This window comes from Cordyceps javanica, chromosome 3, assembly GCF_051103115.1.
Source record: "Cordyceps javanica chromosome 3, complete sequence".
NCBI classification, from domain to species: Eukaryota; Fungi; Ascomycota; class Sordariomycetes; order Hypocreales; family Cordycipitaceae; genus Cordyceps; species Cordyceps javanica.
Window position 1 is genome coordinate 5,180,815 of NC_139297.1, and position 22,186 is coordinate 5,203,000.

General features: G+C 54.9%; 6 protein-coding genes across 6 annotated transcripts; 3 read left to right on the forward strand and 3 right to left on the reverse strand.

Moving 5' to 3' along the window:
* Positions 1–721: 721 nt before the first annotated feature.
* On the forward strand, positions 722–3,763 carry V2A60_005747 (uncharacterized protein; the record flags this gene model as incomplete). Its single annotated transcript, XM_083257054.1, has 3 exons — positions 722–1,238; positions 1,292–3,368; positions 3,421–3,763. 3 exons carry the CDS (start codon positions 722–724, stop codon positions 3,761–3,763), a joined length of 2,937 nt encoding a protein of 978 aa, XP_083113180.1.
* Positions 3,764–4,884: 1,121 nt separating this feature from the next.
* On the reverse strand, positions 4,885–5,523 carry V2A60_005748 (60S ribosomal protein uL24; the record flags this gene model as incomplete). Its single annotated transcript, XM_083257055.1, has 3 exons — positions 4,885–5,163; positions 5,292–5,404; positions 5,505–5,523. The coding sequence occupies 3 exons, from the start codon at positions 5,521–5,523 to the stop codon at positions 4,885–4,887; spliced, it is 411 nt and encodes a 136-aa protein (XP_083113181.1).
* A 602-nt stretch (positions 5,524–6,125) lies between these two features.
* Positions 6,126–7,244, reverse strand: V2A60_005749 (cytochrome c oxidase assembly protein CtaG/Cox11-domain-containing protein; the record flags this gene model as incomplete). The annotated part of the gene is made up of 4 exons (XM_083257056.1): positions 6,126–6,175; positions 6,290–6,740; positions 6,855–6,924; positions 6,994–7,244. 4 exons carry the CDS (start codon positions 7,242–7,244, stop codon positions 6,126–6,128), a joined length of 822 nt encoding a protein of 273 aa, XP_083113182.1.
* A 371-nt stretch (positions 7,245–7,615) lies between these two features.
* Positions 7,616–9,322, reverse strand: V2A60_005750 (NAD(P)/FAD-dependent oxidoreductase; the record flags this gene model as incomplete). The annotated part of the gene is made up of 2 exons (XM_083257057.1): positions 7,616–8,994; positions 9,097–9,322. The coding sequence occupies 2 exons, from the start codon at positions 9,320–9,322 to the stop codon at positions 7,616–7,618; spliced, it is 1,605 nt and encodes a 534-aa protein (XP_083113183.1).
* Positions 9,323–11,649: 2,327 nt separating this feature from the next.
* On the forward strand, positions 11,650–14,979 carry V2A60_005751 (Scd6-like Sm domain-containing protein; the record flags this gene model as incomplete). Its single annotated transcript, XM_083257058.1, has 4 exons — positions 11,650–11,829; positions 11,948–12,363; positions 13,368–13,608; positions 13,801–14,979. 4 exons carry the CDS (start codon positions 11,650–11,652, stop codon positions 14,977–14,979), a joined length of 2,016 nt encoding a protein of 671 aa, XP_083113184.1.
* A 1,199-nt stretch (positions 14,980–16,178) lies between these two features.
* V2A60_005752 (transcriptional repressor TCF25-domain-containing protein) lies at positions 16,179–18,371 on the forward strand (the record flags this gene model as incomplete). The annotated part of the gene is made up of 1 exon (XM_083257059.1): positions 16,179–18,371. The coding sequence occupies one exon, from the start codon at positions 16,179–16,181 to the stop codon at positions 18,369–18,371; it is 2,193 nt and encodes a 730-aa protein (XP_083113185.1).
* Between the last annotated feature and the right edge of the window lie 3,815 nt (positions 18,372–22,186).

The following is a 22,186-nucleotide window of genomic DNA, read 5'->3' on the forward strand; positions in this document are numbered from 1 at the left end:
TCACACTTCCCATGCAATTAAATGATGGGCTCTTTCCAATGTCACAGGCGCAGCTTGCTATACCTACCTACCTACCTACCTGCCCACCTACTTAGGTACCTACCTACCTCACCTACTCGATACCTAGGCTCTTTCCTAACTAAATGTTCCTCTCCCCACTGCTAATCAGTATAATCTCCCCTGCCTACCTCGTCTTGTCCTGTCCTTCTCGTCCATTCTGTCTTCCCTTGACATCTCCAACTTCTCCCATTCATCACTCCGTCTCCCACAGTTCCCTACCTTGATTTCTCACGACTACCGTTTCTAGATCGCCACTTTGACTGGACTTTGTATGCATACACGTACGGTCGCGGATTGCTCTCGCTGGCAGCTATTGGGTAAGTCCAGCATCTTCTCACCTTGTTTTCACCTCCCCTCACACACTCGCCTTCCCCTCTCCATCTTCATCTCGAGTGCAGCCAGCCCCGACTTCACACGCATCATACATGATATATGTATCAAGATACTCCTCTACATCACAACCTCATCTCGTGTTGCCGCCATCAGCAGTTTCCTCGTCCACCTGCCTTACTTGGGCAGCTTGCCGCCTCGGTCTCCCATTCTTGCTTCAACAGTTGCACTGGCTTCACTTAATGTCTTCTTGCCAACGCTCTAAAATGGAGGAAAGATTCGATTAGCATTATTTCAGAAACGTTATCAATATTACCCATCACGACTCGGCATGACCCTCACCCGTTCGAAAAAGTCGAAGCGGTTGCTTCGTTGGCTGTCGGTGCTCCAGAATGAAGACCAGACTCTGGGACCTTCCACGGCGCTGCTCATTAAATATTCCTTGCTTCACAATCATCACCGTTGCGTTCAGGTCACAATTCGCCTGGCTGGTGCTTGGAACCTCCTGCACCGTCTCTCGCCTTGCACCGGCTTGCCATACTTTCTTCGGTCGCAACTGGAAGCTCAGAAAATTGCTGACGGATCCAGACTTTGGAAGCAGGTTGCCCCCATCTTGACCTTTATTCGTGCCAACATCCGTTCTACTGGATCTTCTCGAGGCTACCCTACGCTGTTTCTCTGGTACTCGACTGAAAACCATCGTTCATACTTGTTTTTTGCGTTTCTCCGAACCAAAATGGCCCCTGTCACATACTCGGCGCAAGATCTGCTTCGAATCAGAACTGTTCCCCCGCGTAAGGAGATATATGACGACATTTGTCAAAAACTCCAAAAGGATCTTTCCATCGGTACGTTCAAAGTTCGGCCTCTCCCTGCATTCTGCTAACAACCTGACTTATAGACGACATTCTGCGTTTCCCTGTCAACCGGTCTTTGCCTTTAATCCCCGAGGAAGATGTTGAAAAGGCTACGACTGTTCCAAACAGCAATGCTACCGTTGTTCAGCAACTCGATGGTACCGATTCGGAATGGAGATATCGCGGTCGGACAGAAATAGAAAGCAGCGAGCCGCAACCAATCTCCGCGCCCACAGGCCTTGTTGCCCAGAAAGATAAGGGCTTCCAACGGTTCTACAAGGCTGTAGTCTCACCCACTCATGTCAGAGTTACGGCGGGTGGTAGAATTGTTCCAAATACAAGAGCATCTTCATCTCCCACCAGCAAGTGGGCAAAGGATAAATCAACCTCCGGCAGCCTCTTCCCCGTTCGCCCATTGGAGCGGGACGCAGCCGATATAGGGGTGGCAAATGGCACGCAGTACCCATTCGGCGCTTTCCCTTCTTTATATCCAGCATATGCTCCAGCTATGCATGGATCGGCATATCCCATGTTCCCATGGCAGATCTACAACACCTTTTGTTTGCCTGCACCTCTGCCGCAAGCAACTTTGCCAAAGACAAGTGACAAAGACAATTCCAGACATCAGCAAGACGGTGTTGATGATCGCCAAGATGGCGCAGACCTTAATATACACCAGACCGCGGCCCCTACCGATAGTACCCGCTCGTTTTGCGTCAATGGCCAGTGGACGATGCCTCATAACCCAACTCTATTTGCCTATGGTATGCCTGCATTTTCCGGGTTTCCTCACCCGTCAATAGTCGGATCTGTTGCTGTTCCAGCCGCCTTGCAGCCCACACCTTCCACCTCAGCTTCGGTCCCAATTTCTATACCTACACCTGCTCTTGCTCCTGCTTCTGCTCCTGCACCTGCCAAGTCGGAGAAGCCTGTTGTCGAGACTGCAAAGTTCAGCTCTGTCGTGGCGGCATCCCCAACCACGCAAACGACTGCCTCGTTGCCAAACCCTCCGATCTCGTCCATTAGGCCCAGTGAAATTACCAAGAAGCAGATCGATGTTCTCAAAGGGTCCTTGAAGTACCTAGAAGATCAACTTCTATACAACAAACATCAGATTGATGAAAAGTGGATGGAGTATCAGGCACACATGGTTCGGCAGCAAGTCGACCAATTCGAGAAGAATCTCCAGAATCAAAAAAGCTTTGAAGAGACTTATTATCCAAAATCCAAGGAAAATTCTTCCGCATCTTCAGCTTCCCTCACCGCCCCAACTCCCTCTGGGGACGAGCCGTCCACCCGCCCTCCCCAAGATGGACCAAGCAACTCTGGCCAAAAGCTATGGCGTGAGAAAGATCGTGAATTTTTTCAAGCTCACCAAGGTATCAACTCCACCAAATCAGTCAGTCTTTTTGCTCCGAAGAGGCTCGGTAGCACTGCTGAGCCTAATAAAAAGGCCTCCTCACTGCCAGTCCATGCAGCTCTTGCGCCCCCCTTCCAGCCGCAGAATGAATGCCCCAGCCATTCTTCTTTCTTCCCACCACAAAAGCCAGATGCCCCATATCTCATCGGTATGATACCGACGGGGGGCAGTCAAGAAAAGGCACGGGAAACCGGGTATCAATATGTACGAGATCTTACTGATGATGAACTTCGAGCACGACACATGTATTGGGGGAAAGCTCCCCATCACCTGCAGCGCGGTCTTCCCAAATTTGATGGCAAAGACTTTTACCCTCCCTCTCCCACAAGAGATCGAACTTCAGGGTCTATTGATTCAACGTTGGACATTCAGTCAGAGAGCGACGTTCCACGAAGTGCTAATGCGTCTGTATATGACCCATTCCGGTCCTTGGGCAGGCCAAGACAGCGAGTTCCCCGGGGTGTTCTCGGTCAGACGACACAGTCCGAGGCGTTGGCCCGCAACTCGAGCTGTGGGAGTTCAGTTGCAGAGCGCGGCACATCATGCGCCGGCAAAATTGGGCTCCAGCATGAAGACACTCGCAAGGCGACAGACCCAGTAGCGAACGCCAGCGCCGCCTCTTCAAAATTGAACTCGGATTCGGAAGAAGGTGATGACGGTCGCAGCATCCTCTTCAAGGGTCGCAAGCCAGCAGCTTCAGGGTACGAACGTGTTCTTTCTAGCCATGCGTACCCGTCATTGACTGCTTCATAGGACCAAATCACGCAACGAAATCTGGCAGAGTATGCTCAACAAGGGAAAATCAAGCGGGCAGCTTGTACCCAGCACAATTTCCTCAGCGACCGCTCAAGGTGTCCTCCCTCAATATCGAGGCCATGCAACTGCATACCTAACTCCAACCATTGCAAATACCTCCACATCAGCACTTTCTGCCATGGTGAATGGTAAAGCGGTCGAGAATGGTGATTTGACTCATGTGAAGTCGCCAGAACCTGTACAAGCCGAGAACATGCCACCGACCGTGGCAGCCGACAACGAGTCAATTCGCCAAGGCAGCCTTCACAAATTTAACCCACAGGGAATATTGTCGCAGTAATTACGCCGTTATGATCAAATTTGACTTCACCAACATTAAAAAGTTTTAGCTTGGGCATGAATTACACCAGCCATACTTACGACACTTGTATGAATAGCATCGCATCAGAGTTAGCTGTCCAAGGTTTGCATCCCTTTTGCTTTCATCTTCGGGCCAAGGTTTGGGCTGCAGCACGAGGTTGCAAAAGTATAAATACGCGAGTGGAGTCCGCTGCCTATAATTTCTGACGAATGTGGTTTGCATGCAGCAATGTCGCGACGTTCAGCTCTATCATATCGTGACTTGTGTGCATATTCGAGAGCATTTATGCGGCAGCGGATGCGAGGATTATAGTCATATCGACGAGAGACGTCTGCTGACATGAACTATGATATGCGTCTAGGCAATTGAGCATGTATTAGATGAAGCAAGTGTTAATTGATGGATTATGCTTTGCCCACATGCTACTGTAGTTCGAGAGTGCTGCCATAGTCGTTGGTGAGACGTGCCGACCCAGGAAATGGCGCTACGTTTGGTTGGTATGTTCCTCACCATCAAATTTCCATAGTCAGAAACATTACTCTCGATGAAAATCTTCGGGCAAGAAGCAGAGGCCGATGATAGTACGTGGCCAACCACTTGGTTTACTCTTCGCCAGTCGTATACCTCGAAGACCATGAGAAAACAAACAGGTCAACGCGGAGATATACTGGCGGTGGATGTGTATTGCCCAGGAGGCAGCGATCTACGATGGAAGAAGCTACGGCTCCGCGTGAGAGCTTGAATTCTTGCACAGACGTCCTTGACCAAGACTGGTCGAAGGTGGAAATGCGTCACGCTCGGCGATGAATCGGACAAGAGAGCAGGACAGACTTCGGGAAACGCCTCCCATGGAGCACTTCACAGACTGATGTGAAATGGCCATTGAGAACCATAGAATTCTCAATTCATCTACCCTGCCGGGTTCCTCCTCTTCTCAACAGAGACGAGGGAAATTCCTATCGCAAAACAGTAAAAAACGCCGGAGTATCATGCCCATTTCCCTTTTTATCCCATTTGATGAATCCATTGGTTTTCGAATTCCAACGGCCGATTTTGGTTTTTTCTTTTCCTCGTTTATTGCGTCAAAAATGACCGTCTCTTTAAGCAGTGACCTTGGTGGTGGCGGCGAGCTCGCGGCCGCGCTTGGAGCGGGCCAGGATGTCCTCGCGGTCCTTGTCAAGCTTGAGCTTGGTGATGACGACGTTGGAGGGGTGGATGCCGAGGGGCACGGACTGGCCAGAGACCTTGTCGCGGGTGACGCGCTCGACGTGGATGACGTATTTGAGACGGTAGACGGAGGTGACCTTGCCCTCGGCGCCCTTGTTGGTGCCGCGGACGATGGTGACCTCGTCATCCTTGCGGACAGGGATGGAGCGGACCTGCAAGGCACGATTGTGTTAGGCATTGTTCTTCTTCTTCTTCTTCTTTTGGTTCATGTCGCGCCGGAAAGGGGCGTCGGCGAGCAGACGATGTGAAAGGAGAAAGAAGGCGGGGGTCCAGCACGTACGTTGTACTTCTCACGGAGCTCCTTGGACAGGGGAGCGCTCATGATGACACGGCGCTGGCTGGAGGGAGCCTTGAAGTGAGCGGCACGGCTCTTGCGGCGGGAAGCCGAGACGTCTTTCACGCAAACACCAGGTCAGCATATAGCTCGCGGATCATGTTCGACGTTCTTTTTTTCTTTTCTTTTCGCGACGACAATGTCGGGATATTTACTCACTGGTGTTGACCTTGACCATCTTGTCGGTATTTGTCGAAAGAAAATTCGGCGGGTTGGAAATGTTGTTGGACGTTGGGTGATGGGAAGAGAAAAGGGACAAAAAAAAGAGAGAGAGGAATCAAGCCCGCCAAAATCGCAACCAAAATCTTTTTGCTGTGTGCAGGCTGTGGGTGCAAACTGTGGGCGAAATTTAGACGAATGTGTGGGACACACGTGATGTGAAGGGTAAATTTGCTGAGACTGGGCAGCGAGTTGAGGTTTGGTGGAGCAGCCATCTTCTTTGTAGAGGAATATGCTTATGTCAGCATGTCATTGGGTGCGTTGGGCAAACAGGACTGAAGAGATGAGTGTAGAAAAGCTAGGAAAATGCAAATAATTTCTAAACGTCTTGATCCGGTGGTATGAGCGCCCGGTATTTGTTTCGGGCGTTGTACTTGATCCTTTGCAGGATGGTGGTCGTCACTAGTTACATTCGCAAGCCGCATACGACAATATCCAACTATTGATGAAGGAGGTTTCTTTTGTTTTATATTGTGTTGTACAGGCGCTCTATATGCAAAGAGGAAGCAGTAATGGTACAGGAAATGTTGTTGAACGGTGTTGGTTCTGGGATTGTAAAATTTACAGTGTAGCAGGAGGAGTGAATCTACCATTGTCGTCGTAGCGGGCCTCTGCAGCGAGCATCAATTAGCATGGAACATTGTGCCTGGAGAAATCGGATAAAGGAAACAAGACTGTGCCTTCTTTCTCTCTCTCTCTCTCTCTCTCTGGGGATAAAAACGTACTGAAAAAGGTGTAATTCAGCGTCACGGTCTCGACGCCCTTCATGTTGAGGTCGTTGAGCAGGTCCGGGTCCAGGTAGAAGAAGACGGGCATGTCGACCGTCTCGCCGGCGTTGAGGCGCTGCTCCTCGAAGCAGAAGCACTGGATCTTGCTGAAGTAGGGCGCGCACTGCGCGGGCGTGACGCTGTAGGTGGCGACGCCGATGATGTCCTTGTCGCCGCGGTTGGTGGCCGTGTAAAAGGCCAGCGCCGTCTCGCCCGGCAGCACGCGCACCTCGCGCTGCTGCGGCGCAAACTTCCACGGCAGCACGTCGGACACGGACGCGTTGAAGGTGACGCGGATGCGCTTGGCCGTCGTCACGGGCACGACCCGGCTCGAAATGTCCTGCTCCTCGGAGCCGGGGCCGCCGTGGACGCGGATCGGCTGCCCGCCCCAGCCGGTTTGCTGGCAGATCTAAAATCGAAAGTCACGCCAAGGTCAGCCCGATTGTCCATGGTTTTTTTTTTAAGAACTCTCTTCCCAAACGGTTCATAAACGCCCCCTTTTTCCAGATGTGAATCGTCGTACCATCTTGTACATGGGCACAGAACCGTACGACAAGGCGACGGTCCCGAGAATTGCGCTCAAGGTATAGTTCCTATCCGTTGTTGATCAGCCTCGGGCTCTGGCCGCCCCGCAAGCCAAGAGGGTGCATCACGGTCCATACATGACGGTTCTGTTCTTTCTTCGGTAGTGCTCGCGGATTCGTTCCATCGACGGTGCATTGGGCTGCGCCTGCTGTTGCTGCTGCTGGGCGCGGCGGGCCGTCGTGCCGCCGGACAGCTTGCGTCGGAAGACGGAGGTGCTGGTGTCGAGGCGCTGGGTTTGCCGGCGCGCGTTCCGGCAGAAGAAGCAGGCCCATGTCGAGGAGGCGGCCGCCTGCGATGCGGACTGCGTCAGCGGCCGTGACATGTTCATGGCAGCGTATGGGTCTTGTTCAATGTGCTGACGAGTGAGGCTTTCAAAAGACGAGCAACGAGAGAGGGAGCTTGGGCTTTGGGGAGAACGGCTAGCATGGAGAATGGTTGCCAAATTTTAGTGGGTCATGACCCGACCTTGCAGGCTTGCTTCCGGGCAGTCTCGGGGCATTTTTAATATGGGAATTTTCCATGGTCGAAGAAAATGGACATTCAATTTCTATTATGCAGGAAAAAAAATGATTATGCAAAAAATGACTATAACAAATGCAAGAGGGAAAAGAAAAATAGTATACGCTAATGCTTGTTGAATCAGTCGCATGAAATAAATATGACATAACGGCAAATAGGAAATGGACGGGTAAGCCCGCTTCAGCTGAGCTTCTTCTGGCAGACCTTGGCCGTGCCGTTCAATACACTGCGTCGCTTGCCGACGGACGAAAAACGGTCAAAGGTCAATACGATGAAGAGGTGGGTGAGCAGGATGAAGAAGCGCAGCACGTAGTCGGCCAGGCCGAGCTGGGGCCTCCTGCCGCGGCTAAAGGTCGAGTCCTTGAACTCAAAGGGCAGCTTGGCGCCGAGGTGGTTCTGGGCGGCGGCCAGGCCGCTGCTGAAGCCGTCCTCGTGGAAGCCGTAGTTGGTCCAGGCGCCGGCGTAGCTGATGCCGCGGGTGTTTTGGATGCGGGGGAGCTCGCGCTGGGCGCGGAAGGCGGCGGGGGTGTAGAGCGGGTGGGAGTAGAAGAAGCGGCCCTGGACGGTGGCCTGGCGCGGGCGCTGGGGGGGGTTGAGGGTGACGAGGACGTCGCCAAAGGGGTCGCGGGGGATGTGCTGCAGGATGTTCATGTTGTAGGTGAGGGAGACCTTGTCAATGTTGGCCTTGCCGGTCGAGGGCGAGGAGAGGGTGAGGTAGTTCCAGGCGGCCCAGGCGCGGGGGCTGCGCGGCATGAAGTTGGTGTCGGAGTGCAGCACGGCCTCGTTCTGGGACGTCTGGAAGCACGAGAGGACGGCGCGCTCCTGGGCGGTGGCCTCGGGGCCGAGGAGCGCGAGGGCCTCGTCGCCGTGGGTGGCGAGCACGACGTGGTCAAAGACGTCGGTGCGGCCGTCCTCGAAGCTCAGCAGCACGCGGCCGTCGGCGCTGTTGGCGACGCGGCGCACGGCCGTGTTGAGGTGGAGGTGGTTGGGCGGGAACCCCCTCATGACGGCGTTGATGTAGGCCTGCGCGCCTTCCTTGACGGTGAGCCACTGCGGCCGGGCCGAGACGGTCGACAGCAGATGGTGGTTCCACATGAACCGGACCAGCGCGATGGCAGGGAAGTCGAGGCCGCACTTGTCCGGGCCGGTGCTCCACACGGCGGCGGCCATGGGCAGCAGGTAGTCGTCGCGGAAGGCGTCCGAGTAGCCCTCGCGGGTCAGGTAGGCGCCGATGGTCTCGTTGCGGTCCACGCGCCTGGTGGAGGTGCGGCGGCGGTCGCGGGAGGAGGAGGAGGAGGAGGAGGCGTCTCTGTGGTTGTAAACATCGTCGTCGTCGTCTTCGTCGTCGATGAGGAGGTCGAGCGCAAACTGATTAAAGCGCAAAATATCAAAGATCATGCGCCACATGCGCGGGGAGAAGATGCGCCGGCGCTGGGCAAAGACGGAGGCGAGGTTTGTGCCGGCCCATTCAAAGTCGCCGTGGTCGCGCGAGACGCCAAAAGTCATCTCTGTAGGTTCCGTCTCCACGCCAATCTTGCTGAGGAAGTTGATAAAGTTGGCTGTGACCAGTGTTGTTAGCATTCGAGCCTCGCTGCAAACCGCGGAAGAGATTGAGTGAGGGACATGGCGAAGGGTGTATGGGTCAAGCAGCTGCGACTCACGATAGGTGGCCGTGTTCAAGACGATGAAGCCGGTGTCGACGGCCGTCTTGAACTTTCCGGCACTCCATTGCACTGTGTTTGTGTGGCCGCCGAGGCGATCGGCCGCCTCGTACAGGTGGACATCGTGATATGTGCGGTTGAGCGCCCACAAGGCTGCGATGCCGGAACAGCCGCTACCGACGATGGCGACCTTTTTTCTATTGAACCGGTTAACCGGCACGCTCATGATGAAGAAGAAAAAAATGGCGGGGAAAATGCGAATCACAAGAGGGACAATGGCAAAACTAATGGGCTATCTGATGGGATGGGCTTTTGATCAGGGACAGCGAGAGAGGAAGGCAAATGGGAAGCAAGCTGCGGTGAAAGTGAGGGTTGTGAAAGAGGAGGTGGCATGTGTCGATGACGAGCTATATGCAGGCAGGCTTGAGAATGCCGGCGCACTTGTTGAGCTTCGATTGACGGACAGCCTGCGTGTGTGGTTCACTTGTCGGCCTGTAGAGGGAAGAACGGAAAAATAAATAAAAATAAAAATAAAAATAAAAAGAGGAGCGATTGCGAGACAGCCCGAGGCAGAACAAAAAAGCAAAAAGCAAGAGAGCGAACGCGAACGGGAACGGCGCAGTGGCTGGCTGAGTCTGGAGCTGCGAGTGCATCGCTGGTGGCCGGAAGCGGTTGCGGGACTGGGTAGTGGCATGCAGGGTGAGTGAGCGGTGATCGAATCAAAACATACATGTGCTTGGAGTCCCCCATTGGATGAGAAGAGGACGAGGAGGGGATTGCCGAGGGCATTGGTGATGGATGGGCAGGAGAAGAGGCGGGAGAGACGGAGACAAAGGACAAGAAAGGAGGAAAGAAAGCCGAGCTGGTTTGACAAGAGAAGAGAGGCAATGGATTGAAAAGAAGGAAGAAAGAGTAAGAAATGACCGAGAACAAAGGCAAGGCTGTAGTACGGAGCAAGTAGTCACTAGTAACAAGTAATAATAGTAATAAAAGTACACGGACCGAAGGACTCTGCGCCAAACCGCAAACCTGCGACAGACAGGCAGGTGAGGAACCCCCGCCGACTTTATTTCTGCGACGGCTCTCCTCGGATCGTGGTCGTCGACGTAATGACGCCGCTAATTCAGAAGCAGAGAGGCAAACCCCAGCAATTCCAGCCAAGTAACAAAAAAAAAACGAAAAAGGGCAACAATCCTAGTCAAAAAGGTTGAGGCTAAGTAGCGGAGGCCACTTTTGGGGTCACTCGGGCACGATGGCGGGCGGGCGACTCCGAGGCGCACCGGCCCCAACACTCAACAACCAGTAAGCTGACGATGAAGTGCTCACTTGATCGATTCGCGTGTACGAAAATTACCTGGGGCTCTCCAGAGAGCTTCCGAAACGGGACTCCGGCCAGGTTCAATGTGGTGTCAAGGCGACCGGGGGATGGATGGTGGTTGCGAGAGATGCGCTGTCAGAGCAGGCTGGAGCCTCCAGCTTGGGGGGGGTTGCGGAATGGGTTTCAGAATTGAGCCTACGGACGGCTTCCTACGGCTACGGGCCATTCATCATCCATCAGGTGCGTTAGATGGCCATGACCTGGCTGTGCGGATAACGATTGGAATTTCTCTTGTTTTTGTTCTTTTCCTTCTTTCCTTCTTTCTTCTTTCTCCTTTTTCAGTCACCATCCTCAACCTCATCCTCATCTGGGCACCAAATCCGAAAGGGAAAAAAAATCATGGTCGATAAAAATGTCGAGCACTCAACGGGATCGGGAAACGTCGGTTCGAATCACCAATTCTTAGAAGCGCCGTGCAGGATATTCTCCCGCAATCCTTCTCCCCGGCTTATATCAACTTGGTGCCAGTTTGACAAGTACATGTCAGGACGTCAAGCCTAGTATCTTCATTCGCCGGGTGATCAACTTTGAAGAAGAAGGAAAAGAGAAAAAGTCAACAGCTTCAGAGAAGCCGTGCATATATTTTTTTTTCTCCGGTTCCTGCGCCACTGCCCCTTCCATCACGTGCAGACGGACTCGAATGTGGCTGGGAGCCCCGCTGTGGTCAAGCAATCTTGTACCTTCGTACCGCTACTCCAGGTCGCAGCCTAAGACAGCAGAGCAGCCTACTAAGTAAGACAGCAGATGTCTTCAGGTGGGCACCAGCCAACCAGCCCGCTGCAACAAACGTGCTGTAACCTCCCGCCCCAGGCTGTGACATAACCGCCGCCGCCACCGCAGCCCTGAGTCGTGCTGCGCTTCTATCCGTTGTAAGCAACCGGCTGACGCAAAGGCCCTCTTTGAACCTGTTCCGTCCCATCCAAACGCTCTTGTACATCTCCCGTCATCGCCAAATCGTCACCGTCTGTCGCATCGCTCGCTTGCCTGTCCATCTTCTCTTCTCTCGTATCAGCCTGCTGCTTAGCTCCTCTGTACCAATACATTCTACCCTCGGGGCTCCTCGGCCGCCAACAGCCACATCTCCTTTCTCCGTTGCCTCAGCCGGCCAAACCGCATCGCCCAACTCGTCATCACCACCACCACCACCTTGGCTTCCACAACTGCTGTCGCCTGCCATGTCGAACCCTCTCGATAGCGATGCCGGCTCCGAGCTCTTTAACTCGTACGAGGCCGAGCTCAAGCTCGTCCAGGCCGACCTGTCGCAAAAGATGGAGCAGATCCCCGAACTTTCGGGCGAGCCGCGCAAGGCTGCCATAAGCCAGGCCGAGCGTGCGCTCGAGGAAGCCGACGAACTGGTACGGACATTTCCTCTATTTCGATTCTTTCAAAAAAAAAAAAAGAACATGCAATTCGCGCTTTTATTGGCAACTGACATGGTATTGACTCTCTCTCTCTCTCTCTCTCTCTCTCTAGCTCGGCCAGATGCGCCTCGAAAAGTCCAACATCCCCACGTCGTCCCGCGGCAAGGTCAACCAGCGCTTCCGCAACTACGAGTCTGACGTTGACGGCAGCCGCCGCAAGCTCGCCGACCTCTCCTCGGACCGCGCCGCCCTCTTCGGCTCCCGCTACACCGACGACCCCTCCGGCCCCTCCGACATCCACCTCGAGCAGCGCCAGCAGCTGCTCTCCGGCACCGACCGCCTCGACCGCAGCACCCAGCGCCTCAAGGCCAGCCAGGCCCTCGCCAACGAGACCGAGGAGATTGGCGCCGGCACCCTCGCCGACCTGCACCGCCAGCGCGAGACCATCCAGCACACCCATGACCGCCTCATGGAGAGCGAGGGCTACGTCGACCGCAGCGTCAAGACTCTGAGGGGCATGGCCCGTAGGTAAAGTCGCCCAATGCCTTGTGTGGACGAGCATTTCAGACTAATCTTTTTTTTCTTTTTGCGTAACAGGATGGCTACAAATAGGATAATCACAATTTCCATCATCACCGTTTTGGTGCTGTTGATTGTGCTCGTCATCTTTAGCAAGTTTAGGTAATGTCTCTTGAGCTGGAGTTTTGGTTTTGTCATGATTCTATCTGCGGTGTGAATAGAGCCTGCAAAAGATAGTCTAGATTTTATATGAGCTAGCATCAATCATTTCGCTGCGCTTTTGCAATACAGCGCATAATATTCGCATCAGATCGCCTGTCTTGGAACATCGCGCATGTCAACCTTGGACGGTCCAAATTTGGAGTCAGGTTTCCGAGCTGTGTCATCCAGCCGTGTTCACAGGACAAGATGGCCTATTTATCTGCCCAAAGCAACCGACAGATTCGGCAAATGGAATTTGGTTGCTCAGCGTAACGCACCCCTGTTCTGTCACGCTTGTCGTCTGGTTTCATCGCATCCCATATCTGATTTATTGCAGTACAGGGTAGCACCCGGCTATCCAGCTTCACGGTTGGGCACTTGGCTAACGAGCTTGTGCGGGGCTCCCCACATCCGAACATCAACCGCACAAACTCCAGCTGTCCGACCTGGCAAAACTTTGCCTCATAAAACACCACCTCTCCTCCCCATCTCTCCCTTCCACTCCACCAACCACCTTTCTCTTCTCAATCTCCCTCCCTCTACCCCGTGCCTCTGGCACCCTCTCCTCCATTCTCATCTCATATAGTTCTCTCTCCTTCTCCGCAACCAATTTGCTACGTGCTCAACGTAGTGCTGCGCCTCCGCCATGTCGGAATTTCTTGGGTTAGCAGCCTACGCGTTCACTGCCACCCGACTCCATCACTGACCGCGTCGCACAGATCCCGCATCTCTCTCATTTCAAAAAGCGATATTCGGTATGCTTGCCTGAAATCTCGACCTATAAGACACCCAATCGCTGACAATGGCACCAGTTACGTTGGCACCCTTCACGAGATCAACTCGGAGGAGTCCACAGTCTCACTCGAAAATGTTCGGTCATTCGGCACAGAGGGACGCAAAGGCAGGCCACAAGACGAAATCGCACCTTCCGATCAGGTCTACGAATACATTGTATTCCGTGGCAGTGATGTAAAGGATCTCCGCATCGAGGAGCACCCTAGCCTCAAGGAAAACAAGCCCCCCGCTGTGCCCGACGATCCTGCAATCCTTGGTGTAAGTAACGCTACGCGCATCTTACACATTTCCCGGTTACATGATGAAATATTACGGATGTAAACCTTTTGTCACAACTGATGGCGCAAACCATGTGGAAACTTTCCGTTGCCTTCCTTCTGATCTCTAACCATACCAAACACCTGTTCATACCTTCCAACCCAATATGAAAGCGTGCTAACTCGGCATAAGGCTCGCCCCCGTGGTGCACAAGGTGGCAATCAGAATGCACCTCCACAGCACCCCCCTCAAGGACCCCAGGGCCAACAATTCCCTCCCAACCCCAACTTCCAGGGCGGTCCTCCTGGCCAATGGGGTCGTGGCGGCCCCGGCCCTATGCCCGGCCCTACGTTCGGCAATATGCCGTACCCTTACCCCCCTCCCCCGGGCTGGTTCCCTGGTCAAGGTTTCCCTCCTGGTGGCCCTGGTGCTCCTGGCCCTTGGCAGAATCAGCCTTTCCCTCCAGGCGGGCCCCAGGGAGGCCCTGGACCTCAAGGACCGGCTCAGGCCGCGAAGCCCGAATCGCAGCCTGTTGAGGCGCCGGCCGGCCAGGATGCCAAGACGGCTCCTACGCCTCCAGTTGAATCCAAACCGTCGACTGCTGCCGTGAAAGCCGCCGCCTCCAACCTCGGCGCCAATGGTGCGCAGGCACCCAACCAAAGAAACAACAAGGTCAATCCTGTTATTCCCTTGACTGGAGCTGGCCACAAGCCCTTTGTGCTGCCCAATGCTGAGCAGCGTTCAGCTCAGCCTGCCCCTGCCGCGACTGCGGCGCCGAATAGCGTTCAAGACGCCACCAGCGCGGCGCGAGCCGCTGTTGCCGTCGCCATGGCCCAGCTTGGTACTGGCGGAGGCAATGCTATGGATAACTTGACCAACAAAGTCAACGAGATGAAGGTCAATGCCGCACGCCCACCTACCGCTCCCCGTGGTCGTGGACGTGGTGGCAGGGTTACTGTTGCGGCAGCCAAGGTAGAAGTTCCCGACTCGGACTTTGACTTTGCCGAAGCAAACAAGAAGTTCAACAAGGACGAAATAAAGCAGCCCGGCGAAGAAGCTGAAGGTGCCGAGGTTGAGGAGGCCGTCGGCAGTGAAGCTACTCCCGCTGTATACAACAAGTCCACCTCTTTTTTCGACAACATCTCGAGCGAGGCGAAGGATAGAGCCGCCAACAATGGCCAGAAGCCAGGCGGTCGCGAATGGCGTGGCGAAGAGCAGCGCAAGAACATGGAGACCTTCGGACAAGGCAGTGTTGACGGAGGCTACCGCAACTATCGCGGTCGCGGTCGCGGACGTGGTGGTAGAGGTCGTGGTGGTGGTCGCGGACGCGGAGGACGACCTCAGTACCAGGCAGCCGGCGGCGACCTATAGCGTGGGCGCTAATGCCTTTTCTTATCTACATTGTAACGATTAGCAGAGGTTAAGAGGCCAGCGAGGTGACTTTTTCACAAGGATTTTCATGCGATGGTTCGTCACGGAAAACTTCGGAGCATTTGGACACTCAATGCCACGGCAGGCTTACATGGAGTTCGGATTGCATTGGAGGAATGACAGGGGTTTTTATTGAAATTTAACAAGTGCAGACGGGATATGATTTTAGCTGGATTAGCGAACCGGGTTTGAGCGTGGCGACTTGCGCCAACATGACATTACTTGAAGACTTACGACATTGGCGGATGCAATGAAGTTACGACGATACCCGTTGTATTAGGGGGGCAGCGATGGTATTGGAGCTGGAGGCATATCAGGATATCTGACTGCTGTCTGGCAGCGAAACAACCTAAATATATATAACAAAAATAAATAAATTAAAAAAAATTAGTCAATAGCCAATATCTGGACAGGACGATGCGATTGAGTCTGTAGGTTCCATAAGCTCGTGTTTCACCAGTCGAATGGGAAAGCTGGATACTAGACTCATTCTGGGGTCAAGGGCCTTTCCAGTATGTATAACGAGGACATGCAGGGAAGACAAGAGTATTTTCTGGGGCAAATCAGTACGATCCTGGACAGCGTTCGGATTACCGACGGCGTCCTCGCCCGGAATTCCATCATGTCTGTTGGCCCAGATAGGTTTGATGCCCACGAGGATCGAAGCAAAGGGTTACGAGTGCTGATTGTATGATCTCACCGTACAATAGCGATTAACCGTGCATACATGAATAAGAAGCTAAATTGATGAATCTGGAACTGTCGTCTCATGTTTGGGCCTTTTACGGCTGATTTTTCTTTTCATTCTCGTGTGTTAATAACATCCTCTTCTGTACCAGTATGCTGAGCGTCGTGGCGAGGTGCCCGGGCTGCGACCCGCATTAAAACGTCATGTCTCCCGCCGGCGTGACTCGAGGCTAACTTTGCACTTCAAAGTCATGCTGGTACATTAATATTGGCGGTGGTGTGCCACAACGGTCAATAGCACATAGAACGAAAAGATTCGCCGGTTTGTTCTGAATGTTCCCTCTCACGACGCATCCACGTGCCACAGCCTTCGTATGATCGAGGTGAAATCCGCAACCCCGCCAATCGACGCCTCTGCCACCCGACATTGAATCGAAAAGAACAAAAGAAAAATGTCTAGCCGTCAGCTGCGCAAGCTGCAGAAGCAGCGCGAGCTGGAGGAAGTATTGGATAAACAGAGTAATGAATCGGATCGGGGCGAAGAAAGCGACGACGAGCCCGCGCCGGCTGCGCGACCCAAACCCAACCTGTTCGCCGCTCTTGGTGGTGACGATGAGGTAGACGCCGAAGCAGACGACGATGAAGATGATGACGGCGGCGCTATAATTGAGTCTGCAACTAGCGAAGCGAAACAACAGGTCAGCGGGAAAAAGAAAAAGAAGAAGAAGAAGAGCAAGAAGAAGGCGGCAGCGGCAGCGGCAGCGGACGACCAGCAGGCAGCTGGAGGCAGCGAGGAGGATGAGATTGACAAAGCCCTCAAGGCGCTGAAGCTCGCCAACGCTGGCAAGGGGACATCTGAGCAAGACGAGGAGAATCAACGTCGGGCTGTGGCCGCGAACAGCATCCTGCAGATCAACACGTACCACCTTCGGGCCATCAACGAGATGCGCAACCTGTTCGGCCGTGAGGTCATCGAGTCGGCCAACGCCGAGGAGGAGCGGCAGCAGCAGGAGCAGCAGCAGCAGCTCCTGCGCGGGCGCGGCGGGCACGCGGCGCTGCAGGTCGACCTGGAGACGTTTCTGCGCTCACAGCCGCCCAACGCCAAGAAGCTGCCCGAGGTGTCGCTGCGGCGCAACATTTTCGTGCAGGGCCGCGACCACTGGCCCGCGCAGTCGGCGGGCGGGCTGACCATGAGGGAGACGGCGCGGGCCGCGGACGGCTCGTCGACCGAGTACGCGTACCTGCACGAGGGGGACTACGACGCCCTGCAAATCTTCTTCTTCGCGTGCGTGCAGGTCGGCGACCCGATGCGCATGGTCAACCTCCTCAAGCGCGTGCCGTACCACGTGTCGACGCTGCTGCAGGTCAGCGCCGTGGCCAAGCAGGACCAGAACATGGCGCTGTCGGCGGAGCTGTGCGAGCGCGCCCTCTTCACCTTTGGCCGCGTGACGACGTCGGCGTTCCGCCAGAACCTCGAGCAGGGCCGCGCGCGGCTCGACTTTCGCCGCCCCGAGAACAGGCAGTTCTGGCTCGCCGGCTACCACTACCTGCGCAGCCTGCTGCGCAAGGGCACCTACCGCACGGCGCTGGAGTGGGCCAAGCTCCTGTACGCGCTGGATCCCGAGGACCCGTACGCGATGAGGCACTACTTGCACTTCCTGGCGGTGCGCGCCTACGAGTCCAAGTGGCTGCTGGACTTCCTACAGCATGTTCAGGGCGATGATGCGGACAGCGTGCGCGAGGACTTTGTCTACGTGAAGCAGAGCGCCATCCTGGCCAGACTGCAGCTGGGCGAGACGGAGACGGCGAGGAAAGAGCTCGCAGAGGGCATACGCACCGTACCGTGGCTGTACTGCGCGCTGTTCCAGGAACTCGGACTGGACGCGCCGCCGTCCATCTGGGGCGTCCACGCCGAGTCGGACGCGCGGCAGTTTTGGGTCAAGCTCTACCTGCACTTTACCAAGGACCTCTGGAACAACACGCAGGCCACCTCGCTCCTCACGCAGGTCGCGGGGAGCCTGGACAAGGTCCGTGTCGCCGACCTGCCCGCCGACGACGCGGCGCCGGGCCTGGATGCCACGCGACTCGTCTACCTCGAGGGCCAGACGAGCCTCATCGCACTGGCGCCGCGCGAGCTGCTCGACCGCCAGCCCAACTACGACTTTGACCCCATGCCGCCGGCCTACGAGGACAACATCTTTACGTATCAGGGCACCAAACTGCCGTGGTCGGAGAAGCGCGGCGGCGACGCCAACGATGATGATGACGATGATGACGATGAGGCAAACAATGGTCCCAACATTCAGGAAATGCTGGCCCGCATGCGCAATAACCTCCCCGGCCCAGCCGGTGGCGGAGGTCGACCGATCCAGGGACTCGGACAGCTGGACGGCGACGACAACTCAGACTACGATGACGAGACGGACGAGGAACTACGGCGGGACCTGGAGGAGCACGCCCGCAGGAGCAGGGCACCCGGCTACCTGGGCCAGCTGATGCAGATGATGGGCATCGGAGGCGGCGGCGGTGGCGGCGGAGGCAGCGGCGATCCCGCCGACGACGAGGCCCATGGTGCGCAAGAGCAGGGCGACGTTGACGACGATGACGACGACGTCCCAGGGGCCTGGCCGGGGGCAACACGATGATAGATGAAAGTGGGGAGGGGAAAAAAAGGGAGAGAAGAGGAGAAATAGAGGCTGGGTTCATTAAAATTTTTTTGAATGATATCACCGAATTGAGATGGGACGCGTAGTATGCAACCCCCCCCCCGGCCTCAGAAAAAAAAAAAAGCGCAGGGCGGCAGATGAGGAGATTACCCCAATAGAGCAGCTGAAAAGAAAAAAGCCTCCTCAAATGGATAAAAACAAAAGAAAGGCAAGAATAAAAAACAACATTAAAAAAACAAGTAATGAGAATCAAGCTGGCATTGGCTGGCGGAATATGCCCTAATCGAGATACCACTGATAATGAGGCGTCACTACGGGCAGCTTACTTTTTGGGTGTTTGGGTATTCAAAGCCCAATTTTAAAATACTTACCTTCTTCATCTTCCCGGACAGAATGCATCATGGCCGCGGAAAACGACTTTACGCGGCAGGGAGGGCCGAACCCCCCCTTTTTTCTTTTCTTTTCTTTTTTGCTTCTTCTCCATTTTCCCCATTCCCAACGGTCCACGCATTCAAATGCGAGAGAGCGCTCGTTGCCGGCGCGGAATCGTGGCTTGTCACTACGCGGGCGGCCCCCCCGGCTCCGAGCGGTGGTGCAGGTGGCGTTGGGCGGGCCGGACGGTGGGATGGATTCGGCCGGGTTTGTAAGGTTGCCCCCCCCCCCCCCCCCCCCCCCCCCCCCCCCCTCCTTCCTCTACCCAAAGTCTGTCAGAAATGCACACATATTTCTCCCTCTCCCTCGACAAATCTTTACAGTTTTCCACGTAATCCCTTCTTTTCTTCATGTAATATTACGAATCAATTTGAAACCTCTCCCTGCCCTTGTCTCTCTGCACTTGTCGCCTGACTTCTGCACAAGAGCGGACTTCATGCCCGTCGTGTCTTGTTTGGTGAGAGATAAAAACGAGTGCCCGCTAGACGTGAAGCCACCCGCTTATCCGCGCCCTCTTCGGCTCCGTGGGACGATGCACCATGGAGGGGAGGGGAATGGATGCATGTCCCTGACTCGTCATCTGCCGGCATAATGCACGGCTTTGATATAGCAAAACGTGCAGGCATAGATACATATATGCCTTGACGGAGTATAGGAAAGCTCAGCTATAGGCAAAAGATTTGGGTGAGAGGATATGCGGAAAGCGGATCCGGAGGTTCCATCTCATGAAACGAAAAAAGTGGCAAGTACTCCGTATCGTGGCGATGAATTCACCTGGCGAACCGTTGCGCGCTCGGCGCCAGAGGGCTGTCCGAACAGCGCAACAACGCAATCCGCTGGGTAGGGTCTGACCGTAGGAGAGGGACGACTGTCAAGATACGCCACATCGTAATGTGAAAACGGAGTGAGATTGACAAGTAGCCGAGAGCCAATCTAGAAGCAATCCAGAAGTAAAAGAAACCGGACTATGCCAGGGACAAATAATAAGCGATAAGCAGTTGATAACCAATCGGCCCCTCAGTGTTTTGGTGGCGTGATGCCGCGCGGGCAATGACCGAGATGGAGGAGAGAACTTGCACATCCACACTAGCAAGCCCTGTAAGGCGGCGTTTGATCGTCTGTCTCATCGGTTCTATCTAGAAATGCACCGGCATACAGAAAGGCTTTTTGACTTTTATAGCACAGAGCGAATCTTTTGGTGCAAAGGCAGCAGGACGTAGGTCCCTCTTGCGAACGAGTTGCCCTGGCGGGCACAAAGAGTTGCTGGTAGCCCAGAGTAACGCTGCGGCTCAGATTTCGAAGAGGCTGTTCAGATGCAGCGTCCCCGGCCTCGTGCAGCGGCACATGTATGCGACGCACGGCTTGCACGCCGGCGGCTTGGTTCAGGGACTGCCACCCCCCCCTCCCCTCATTGTGGCACCACTCTAAGACAAACCATTGTGCTCGGGGACAAGTTGGACCGTACGGACCGTACGGAAGCAAGTAAGTACAAAGCAGACGAAAAAAGCGACGAGAGCCGGCCGAGACAGGGCAATCTGGTAAAGCTGGTCGCTGCCTCGGACTGCACCTAGCGACCAAGGCACTGCAGCTGGCTCGGGCCTGGGGCTGCCTGTTCCGCAGCGCGTGCAGGTTACTTCGGCCCGGAGCTCGTCCGACATGCTTCTTCCCAGCACACTGGCCTGAGCAGGCGTAAAACCACACACTCTTGTCATTTTTCTTCTTCTTCTTCATTAGCCGCAACCTTTGTGCGTACTTCCAACACTGAACGGAGAGGAAGCGACGTTGCTTGCTTGGCCCAAGGGTCTGTGCGATTGGGGTTGCGCCGGGCCGGAGCGATTACGCGCTGAGTAGCCTCGGGCAGGGAAAGCAAGGGCAGCCAAGAAGCAACACGGAACGGAGGGCGCAATCCGAGTTGACGAGTTTGCGCATGCGCCGCCGTCACCGCTCGTGCCCACGGCGCTTCGTCGGTCGAGTACTGTTTTGGCTGTCCATGCACTGGGGGCCTCTGAACAAGTCAACCCGTTTCGGCCGACCAAACCCGCTCTTTGCCCTCCTGAACCTCTTTCCTGGGTGTCATATTGTGGTGAGGGGGGGGGCTATTGAAGGGGCTTTATCGGCTGTTGTCTTACGATTAAGCCAAACTCTAAAAGTAGGGTTTGCGGGTATCTGTACGGAGTATCTGAACAAGAGTGCGGATATTTCACCGGCCGCTTTTTTTTTTCTGGAGACCGCTATTACTCTGATTTTATGTTAAGGATGTATCAATCTGACTGGGGGAGGCACTTAATCTTACCGCGGCGCGATGGAGCGCTCATGAGGATGGGGATTCTTTGTTGTATGGTACTCCTTGTGTGCGCTTGGCGGACTGTGCAGCCGTCGCCACCCGAGGGTGGTTCTCAGTGCCATGCCGTCCCTTATTATTAGCGTTGCCTTCCACGTAGACAACGTTGACGATGATGCGTCAAATGTACCATATATAGAAGCGTGTAGTTGTAAAGGGCAAGTTCCTGCAAGGCGTGCGGTTGCAGTGATCGGATCCGCCAACGGCCAGCTGTGGCCTTGCCGGCCTGCCTCTGCCCGCCGTCCGCTGCCCACCAAGCGCCTCTCCGTTTGCTCATCTCTTCAAGGACATGAGGTCGCGCATACAAATGTACACGCTCCATCATCATTCCTTTCCCTTGCGATTGTCTCCTCTTCATCATCATCCTACGACCCGTCCAAATAGCCATCGCGAAATCAATTGTCGCCGCTACACGCTGTTTATCAATGGTAGACGCTTGAAAACTTATCGCATGCAACCTCTGCTTGCCTTGGCCCGTCTTGGAGCTCTTGGTTGGGCTTTGGTCCCTCCCCCCATCTTTCACGGAACTTGCCTTTCCCCTCGCCAGGGTAGTCGACAAAGTCTCGGCTCACAGCAGCTGGTCCGCCCACGATTCCGCCCAGTCCGGTTGCTGCCCTCGTCCCAGCTCCACGTTGCGACTCGTTGGAACCGACCTACCTGGTTGCCGTCCGTTGCGCTCCGCCGTGCCCACATTCACTCCTACGACAACCCACACACCTTCATGACACACCAGGTTGTGAACTAGCAGAGGTTGCAGAAGCTACTAGTTAGCTCGTCATCCTTGCTCCTGCTAGACTGCGTCGCACCTTCGGCCGAGTCGTGGTGGACAGCCCGTTTTTGGCCCAGCCCAGCCAGCCCAACCAAAAGACAACCCGACAAAACGCCCTGACAACTCTCATTTGACGTGAACGATTCTCTCGTCATCTCTTCTCCCGCAACCAAGCTTTCTGCCTCTCTACGTCTTGTGTCTTCCGAAATTCAACGCAGGAGCTTCCGCCGCCACTTCTACATTAGCTCAGAC